The 9,735-nt window shown below is 39.4% G+C and overlaps 1 protein-coding gene across 1 annotated transcript in view; it reads left to right on the forward strand.

The window, feature by feature from the left end:
• Nucleotides 1-9,735, forward strand: part of epas1b (endothelial PAS domain protein 1b) — an 88,411-nt gene that overhangs the window by 42,692 nt on the left and 35,984 nt on the right. Inside the window, exon 2 of the mRNA XM_037680621.1 lies at nucleotides 5,081-5,271. Coding sequence (XP_037536549.1) covers nucleotides 5,081-5,271 — 191 coding nt within the window. The remainder of the gene's footprint in view (nucleotides 1-5,080; nucleotides 5,272-9,735) is intronic.

Here is a 9,735-nt window from a genome sequence, read left to right on the forward strand (position 1 = left end):
GTGTGATGGTACTGTTAAATCAGAATGTTTTGAACAGCCACAACGTAGCAGTCCCCGTCACTTTTTCTCCATGAACTTTCTAGTTATCTCTTACTGTAAAGCCTGGAACAGTTTTGTATGAAGACATGTTTTAATGTTTGTTCTGGTTCTGGACTCTAGGAGAGTCCTGCTGAGCCATGGCTGGAGCTGAAAGGTTCGGGCCGATGCTGTCCTCACCCTTCTCCTCCTCTTGTCTGATGAAACTGAACCGTGTTGCAGTCAGAACCTCGGTCCATGCTGATGTGTTCATCATGATCAGTGAGAAGTCTAGATCCTTGTCCTGCAGCATGCTCCGGTTCTGTTTTCAGCTGCGCGCTGCATTGTAACGTGACAGGTCTGGACCCGTGACAGCGGCCAGAACCTCTGCGTGGAAAGTCCTAATAAGGACGGCGGTGTTGCTCTCTTGGATCACAGACCTTAGGGCTGAGTTTCTAATCAAAATCAGGCTGATTTCATAACTCTGACATGGAAAAAGACGCATTTCCATAAAAACTCACAGCCGGTTCTGCTGGCTGATATTCTCACCCACAGTCGGTGCTGAAAAGATCCGTTTGATTGTTGAAATTAATGATTTTATTTTCCTGCGTCGCCACAGCTGTGACCCAATCAACGCTGAGGAAATTAAAACAATCATCTGGCGCCAAGTCTTTATTTAAAGCTTCTATCTGAAAATAAATGTCTTTTATTTGAAACCAGTTTCCCTGAGGTGGAACATGTTCGTGGCTGGACTCTGCACACGTAGCCCCCCACCACTTTCCAAAGTTCACATTTCACTCTGAGGGCTGTTTCTTAACGCAGACCAACAAACAACAAACAAATAACACATATCTGACCCAGCACTATGATTTTTATTGTCTGTGTTTTAACGTAAAAAAAGAAAAAAGATTTTCTTCAGCACGTAACTCCTTCCACAATTTTTGGGCTATTTTGACAATTTATATATCAAAACTTTTATTGAGGACATTCCTGCTATGACTTTTGATATTTGTGCAGTTTATACTTTTTGAAATATTCTGGTCTCTTTGAAAAAGAATGGCGTTCTGTTCCGCCTGCTTTTTGTTTGCTCTTTCAGCATTTCTATGTTAATAATGAACTTTGGTGTTTTGAACAACTTTGGCACGGCTACCTCAGAGGAGTTGACGGGGGAGAGGGCAGGCCCCGGAAGCCATCTTATCACCAGCAAACTGTTTTTTTTCACTATGTAATTGTGCTGTTTGTGGGACTCAGTTTGTTTGGTGGCTCCTCAGATTGAAGAAGTCCTTTGGATGAAGAACGAAATGCCTCATCCAGATGACCTGACTGAACATTGTTGGATTTTTACCTGGATTATTGAGCATGAACTTTGGTGGTATGCTAATAATAATTTTCCTAATGCTAATTCTGCCATAGGTTTTGGCAATATTCTGCCCTGCTAGTGCTAATTGGGGACTGCCTAGAAATGCAGCCACAAGATGGCTGCCAAAGCTCATTTCAAACAGATATAACTCAGAGGTTTTTAGAACTATTCAGATAAAATTTGCTGTATTGTTAGCTGAGAACAATCTCTAATAGACTGGTTGCAAATCAAAAATCAAATATGTCCACCCTGTGAAGGACTTGCAACCTGTCCTGGATGTTCCCCGCCTCTCGCATAGTGACTGCTGGATATGGGCACCAGTGACCCCCGCGACCTTAAAAGGAAGAAGTGGGTAAAGATGGATGGGTGACCACCTGAGCTAAAAGAGAAAAACACTATAAATCAGCCATTTTTTGTGATATTAAGCTGAAGGTGTTGGTAGCTGAGAGCAATGCTCAATAAATACTGAATTCTAATGAAAAAAAATCAAAGATGGCCACCAAAGCTACATTCAAATGGCTTTAACTCAATTTTTATACATATAGAACTGCAATTTGGTGTAGTTATACCTGAGAACATTCCCCATCACATACTGAATCCTAATCAAAATCCAAAATGGCCACCATAGCTTAAAAGAAAAACTGATTATAACTCTTTGATTTTTATCTTTTTTATTTTGCCATATTGAGATGAAATTTGATGTGATGGTAGCTGAGAGCGAACCCCAACATATAGTACTGTCAAACCAAACAATTTAAATGGCCGCCACTTGGCAGTCCCTGTCAAAGTTTCTCCAGGAGTTTTCTAGTTCAGCCGTGTCGTTGGTGAATCTGCCCTGCTCTGTGCTAGCTTTCTGTCGTGCTAGTGCTACTCTGTTCTACGCTGATTGTGCCGGTTTATTTGGTTATTTCTGCACTCATTTAGCTGATTCTGCCCCGATTAAACTATCATAATTTCTGGTGTGAAAACCTCTACTTTTGTTCTCACACTTTGTACTCCATGGTTTATGCACTGGAGTGCCTAATTTATGTATATTTTAGTTTTGTATTTTATTGACAGGTTGCCAAGCCTTATCGTGACAGGCCTACACTGGCTGTCTGCCTGTCTCATTAGGAGTGTTGTCAGGGAGTGACAGACACAGGTGTACCTTAACCATGGAGTTTGGCTTGAATGGGTTTAGATGGTTTTACCGTGCATATTATCTGTTTCATTAACCTGGAGTCGCAGTTCCTCTTGCGTCCTCATCCTAAGAACATGGCTTCAGCCCCATGAACCTTACAGTTGTTTAATGATTTTGTCATCTGTGCTCAGTGGAACATAAAGATGCTTGAAGATGGTGTTAAAGTGTTTATCTTGAACATAGATATTCATCTTTTGACCCAGACTCTCCTCACCGCTCTCATACAGTTTATACATCAAACTGTTGGCATGTTGTCAGCGCAAACAAAAAACACATTTTTTAATGTGGGACTTTGGAGAAGAGCGCTGATGAATGTTGGAGTTTCTGGCACCAAGTTGCATTTGGAGACCTCAATGTTTCATCAGAATATTTCAATTTCAATAAATTGTGCCTTGTTTTTGGCTTGTTTGACTTAACGAGGAGGTGAAATGAGTCACAGCTGAATGGATCCAACACGTTGAGACAGTTGGAGACACTCCTCAGTTTCCTTCATGAGGAAATTACAACGTACAGGGTTAAAGTGTTTTTGTCTATTTCTGGCTCGTTTTCTATCTTTACCTATAGTAGTTTTTCCATTGCACCGGAACAATAGCGTGTGATCCAAACCTGCTTAACCTCTCAGAGTTTAAGTCACTTCCTGTTTCGTCCCATATAGGGATGTCCCCGTCCACAGTGAGACTGGCAGACTTACACAGTGAGATGAAAAAGCAGAAGGGATGGATGTGCATGTCGCGCTGACCCCCCTGAGGGGTTCTGGTGACGCCAGTCACCATGATCCAAAGGGACCACAAGAAAACTAATGCGTCATTGTTTCATAATCAGAGCTAAACAATTAAACAAAAGGTCCAAAACATAATACAGAAAGGGATTTATATTTTTATTAAACACAACAAACACTTTTTTATCAGAAGAACTGGTACAGAGCAGATGTTTGATCTATGTCGATATATTTGTTGGTGCTTTTCCAAGAAATCAGAAAACCCAACTTATGGGACTCACCAAAAGTTCCAGTTTGGTCTCATCAGTCCCAGAAACTTCTGACATTTTGGTGTTTTTCTGGAGCCTTCCTGGTGTTCATGCTGCTCATTCAAAATAAAATAGATAAAGTGTTTAGAGAGTGACGTACCTTAACCCTGGAGTTTGTTTTAAATGAGTTTGGATGGTTTCCTTGGTTGTTTTTGTACAATCCACATTATCTCTTTGATCGACCTGGGGGTTGCATTTCCTCTTGCGTCCACATCCTGAATGCTAGTCTTGAGTCCCGTGAACCTTATAGTTTTGAATTATTTAGTCAGCCGTGGTCAGTGGGGCCTAAAGCTGCTTGAAGATGGTCTTATAGCTTTTCACTTAAACTTGTTTTTCGTTAAACTGCTTTCTTCGTCAAGAGTCGCTACAGCGAACAAACCCGCACAAAGACTCTGCCGTTGTTTTATACCATAAAGCAACCACAAGCCACCGAGCGACCACAGCCCACACATAAGGGCCTTGCTCAAGGGCTGTGGGGAAAATGTGGGTGCTTGACCTTTCCCACCCACATTTCTTCCTAATGGTTTATTTTGGTGTGTGGCTGCTTCTAGTCATAAAAAAGGTCTCTATCAAAAATTGGGTTGCCACGTCAAAATCCAAGATGGCCACCACCAAAAATACAGGTATATGTAAACTGCCCCCTCCTATTATTTGAGGAAACCATGCTTTCTAGTTTTTATATTGCTTAAAAGTATAGTTTCCTCAAATGATTGGGGTGGCTGAAGATTAATTTATTGTGACCAAAACCCCCTTTAGCCACCCCCTGACTCCTCCACTGCTCCTGCTGCTGGATAAAATGTCTCTCCAGGATCCGTCACTCTGCTCTGCCTCAGACAAAAAACACCTCCCTCTGTTCATCTCCACGGTGCAAATCCTACATACTTGAACATCTTGCATCAAAAACAGTTAGGTTTACTTCATTCCCTGTTCAAGTTTAGTCCAGAAAAACACTCATCTCCAAATCTACTCATTGTTCAAACCCCTCAGAGACGGGGACATCAGTGGAGCACGTGTTGTTTGTTAATAAAGGTGGCTGGACTTGTCTCAGTGTTTTTAAAGGTAATTTTCTTTAGGTCTAAGAAGCTTTTTTAAATCAAAGTATAAAATTTGAAGTTCCACGCTGTTCTCTGCCTTATGCATTATTAACTCACGTGCAAATCATTCTCCCTATAGAGGGCCAACTTTCCAAAATGTAGCATTGGATCTAATTCCCTGCCAGTTTCTTTGCTCGTTCATGGCTGTGACCAAAACATTTGTCATGTGGACCACAAACACCCTAAGGATCCTCAGCAGGGAGGGGAGGCAGAGCGATGTGGATGTGAGTTCAGCTTTCATTAACTGGTGTAAAGCTCTAAAAGGTTTCTCAGACAGAACTCCTTCACATCAAATGGAGCTCAAAAACTGCTCGATGATTGACCCAAAGGGTTAAAACACCAGGTCGTCACAAACTGAAGGTGTAACTGTTTGTTTGTTTATTTGTTTGTTTGTTTGTGCTGCAGGAGCAGCTCGGAGCGGCGTAAGGAGAAGTCTCGGGACGCGGCACGCTGCCGGCGCAGCAAAGAGACGGAAGTCTTCTACGAGCTGGCCCACCAGCTGCCGTTACCCCACAGCATCAGCTCCCACCTGGACAAGGCCTCCATCATGAGGCTGGCCATCAGCTTCCTGCGCACACGCAAGCTGCTCGCCACGAGTACGCACACACACACACACACACACACACACACACACGCTGCAGATTTAAATGCCAGTGCACGTCTCCTGTCACAGATGACACATGTGTTTGAGAGAGCGTTGAACTTGTTGGAAGGATCTGGTTCTCCTCACTTGTGCTTTTGTTCAGAGCAGCAGCAGAGCCGGTGTTCCTGCGCTCTGCCAACGTCCCAGAATCAGATCAGAAAGCTGCTGGAATAAAACAACAGCACCTTCAGAAGTTTATTTAATCCCAACAGAGTCAGGGACAGAGGCTTCAATCTGCAGCACCTGAAGGAGTTTAAACCTCCGTGGGACTCAGTTGATTGGATAAAATCTTTGTGAGGGGCGGAGTCAAGCTCTGAGTTCACCTGACTCAGAACACCACGGCTTTTCCTTTGAATTCAAAACAGAAAATCTATTTATCTGATCTGATTTCTGCTGCATCCATTCACAATAAAAGTTATCTGAGGGCACTAAAACAGCAACGAGTCCAGACTGACACCATAAAATAAACCTGCCTGAATAATAATTACCTGTTCAGCTCTTTTCACTTGTCTGTATATATATTTAAAATGTTTTAATGAACCAAAACGACGCTAAGCTGTACCAGTAATCTGTGTTTTAACTCACATGTTACAAAAGGATAAAATGCAGCGTGAACGCTTGTTGCTGAAAGCTGCTGAAGAAAATTAGAAGGAGAAAAATGAGCTGAAAGGAGCAAAAATTAAACTTAAAAACAGAAAAATATAAGATTAGATCAGCTGAAAGGAGAATTAAATGGCTACATTTCACAGGAAAAAAGTTAAAAGAATCTCAAGAAAGCAGAAATATGCAAAACAAGAAATAAGGATCAGAAAGAACATTTTAGAGCGAGTCAAAGTGCTGCCCTTTGACCCTGACCTTTGATCCTGACCTTTGACCCTGACCTGTCATTAAAGGAATCCTCTTTGATCCACTAAGTGTCGAGCTGTAAAGTTTGAGTTTTCTACGTCACACGGCTGCAGAGCTCCAGCTGCGACAGCAAACTGTCTACAGACGGCTCCTCTTAGCGTTGGCGGCCATTTTACATTTATAATTTGCCTTCAGCATGTGTAGTGGATCACTCTCGACTATTACCCTACTCTAAAGTCCAGCTCATTATCTCTAATACTGACTAAGTTGAAGCAAATGAAACAAAAAAGGTGCAAAGTCACTTACATTAGAAGAAAAATATCCAAAGGTAGAAAAAAATGTAAGAGTTATGAGAAAGAAGCTAAAACTTGTAGAAACATGTTGAAATTGGCAAAAAGGAGCAAAAGACAAAAGACTAAATTAGCAGAAAAAGCCCACCTGAAATTAATTTCAGTTCAGTTCATTTATATAACACCAAGTCACAACAGAAGTCATCTCAGGGCACTGAACAGAAACATTCATAGATAAAATAATAATTTAACATTATTTATCTGAGGAGCAGACTGCTTTGAATTTAACTTCATCACAGAACTCTCATCTTGAGCATGAAGGCAACAGTGGAAAGGAAAAACTCCCTCATGAGGAAGAAACTTTTAGCAGAACCAGGCTCAGGACAAGCGCCATCTGCTTCGACCGGCTGGGTTTGAGAGAAACAGGAAGGAGGAACAGATACACAATGGCAGGTCGAGAATCACATGTTAAATAAAAATAATATCAAATGAAAACTGTTAAATTTAAACAAATCTTTTAAGGAAATTAGGTCAATTTGTCCTCTAGTAGTCTAAGCCTATAGCAGCATAACAAGCCAACCCAAACTAGGATTTATCAAAAAGGAAAGTCTTAAGCCCAGTCTTAAAACTGGACAATGTGTCAACCTCATGGACAGAAACTGGACTTTGGTTCCACAAGAGAGGAGCCTGATAACTGAAAGATCTTCCTCCCATTCTGTTTTTGGAAACTCTGGGGACTGTGAGTAAACCTGCAGTCTGAGAGTAAAATGCTCTGTTGGAAATAAATGAAACAATAAGATTTGTAATATAAGATGGAGCTAGGTTGTTGAGAGCTTTGTATGTTAGAAGTAAGATTTTGAATTATATTCTGGATTTGACAGGGAGCCATTGGAGAGAAGCTAAAACTGGAGAGATATGATCTCTCCTACTAACTCCAGTTAAGACTCTGGCAGCAACATTTTGGATCAAATGAAGACTTTTTTAAAGAAGTATTTGGACACCCAGATAATAAACCATTGCAATAGTCCAGTCTAGATGTGACAAATGCATGAACCAGTTTTTCTGCATCATTTGTAGATGAAGATAATGAATAATAGTGAGATGCTCAGGTCCAAAAACGAAAACATCAGTCTTGTCTGTATTCAGAAGCAGAAAATTTAGGGTCATCCAGGTTTTTATGTCTTTAAGGCATGCTTGTAGTCTAAGTAGCTGATTGGATTCATTGGGTTTTATGGACAAATATAATTGTGTATCATCAGCATAACAATGGAATTTTATCCCATGCTGTTTAATAACTTTACCTAATGGAAGCATATATAAAGTAAAGAGCATTGGTCCAAGCACTAAACCCTGAGGAACGCCATCACTAACTTTGGTGTATGATGAATATTCATTATTTACATTTACAAATTGGAATCTATCAGATAAAGATTATTTAAACCATTTTAGAGCTGTTCCTGTAATTCCAACATCTTATTCAAGCCTCTGTAGTAGAATATTATGATCAACTATATCAAATGCAGCACTGAGGTCTAACAGGACAATTATAGACACATGTCCATTATCAGAGGCCATGAATATCATTAGTAACTTTCACCAGTGCAGATTCAGGGCTGTGGTGAGCTCTAAAACCTGACTGAAACTCTTCAGATTATTTCTTTATACATGTTCATGTAACTGACCTGCAACTATTTTCTCTAGATTTTTTTAGATGAAAATTAGATTAGATATAGGTCTATAATTGGCTAGGATTCTTGAGTCAAGGTTATGTTTCTTAACTAAAGATTTAATTACAGCAATCTTAAAGCTCTGTGGTATGTAGCCATTTACTGTATTAGAGACAAATTAGACAGATCCTAGATGGGGTTATTAATTAAGGGAAATATGTCTTTAAATAGCCTGGTTGGGATGGGATCTAGCAGACATTTGGATGGTTTGGATGAAGCTATTATTTTTGACAGTTCAGAGCTCAACAGGACCAAAACAGTCCAAACATAAATCAGGTTCTAGAGACATTTTGAAAGTTGTCTCATCTGACACAGAACCAGAGGCGATACTAGGAATGTTGGTTTGATTTTTTCTCCCTTAACTGAAACTATTTTATTTATAAATAATCTCATGAAGTCATCACTGCTTATAGTTGTAGGGATACATGGTTCAACAGAGATATGATTTTTTTCATTAGACTAGCTATGGTAGTGAAAAGGAACCCAGAGTTATTTTTATTCTCATCAATTAAATATGAATAATATAAAGTTCTAGCTTTACAGAGTGCTTTTTTTAAAAAGTGCTATTTAAAACAAAAAGCAACAAAGCATCAGAAGCTAGAAACAGTACAAAATGTTGGAAAGTAACATTAAAAACAGCTATAAAGTAGCTGAGAAAGCAAAAAGCTGAAATTAGCAGAAAGAAGCTGAACAAAGCTTGAAGCAGAAGAACAGATGAAATGAGTAGTAAACAGATGTAAACAGCTAAAATGGTTGAAGGACGTGAAAAGGGCTCCATTCATCTTCAATGAGGAAAACATGGCCGACAATGCTAAATATTTCAAAAAGTAAAAGTTGCACAAACACCAGAAGTGAGAGCAGGAAGGTCCTAAATGAGCTGAAGGTTTTAAAAGAAGAAGGATGGAGCCACAGTTCTTATATTGAGCCTCCATAACAAGAACAAGTTTTAATCCAACACATTGTTTGCTGGTATTTCATTTTATTTCATTACTAATCTGACAGAGGAAACATTTCCATATCTCGCTGAACTTTTTTTTTGTTTGTTTCCTAAATAAGAATTAAGTGAGTTTTAAATGAACGTCCTGTAGCTGATGTTTTACAGTTGTTGCACTCTGAACAATAACTGAATAATTTACCACGACGGCCCGTCAGAGCAGCAGGAAGTTCTTCTGATTTATAACCTCGTCATAATTTCTTGGACTCAAGTGGAGAGTGTGCAGAAGAGAAGATGACCGAGTGAAGAAATGTTTCCTCACAATAAAAATCTAAATCAACTCTTTATTGCTGCTTGGAGCATTTTTAAGAGCAACTTTAACAAGATTGGTTTGTTTATCTTGAAGCACATAAAGTGGAACAGTTCATTATTTACCAGTACACAAAGTTTCACTACAAATGTTAAAACATGAAGAAAATCTAATCATGTTTTAATAATAATAATAATAATAGTAATAATAATAATTATTATTATTATTATTACTACTATTATTATTATTATTATGTACATTGCATGTACAGTATGTATGTAAAAAAGTATATATGTGTGTATATATATAT

Source organism: Nematolebias whitei, chromosome 1 (assembly GCF_014905685.2).
Source record: "Nematolebias whitei isolate Nwh7 chromosome 1, NemWhi1, whole genome shotgun sequence".
NCBI lineage: Eukaryota > Metazoa > Chordata > Actinopteri > Cyprinodontiformes > Rivulidae > Nematolebias > Nematolebias whitei.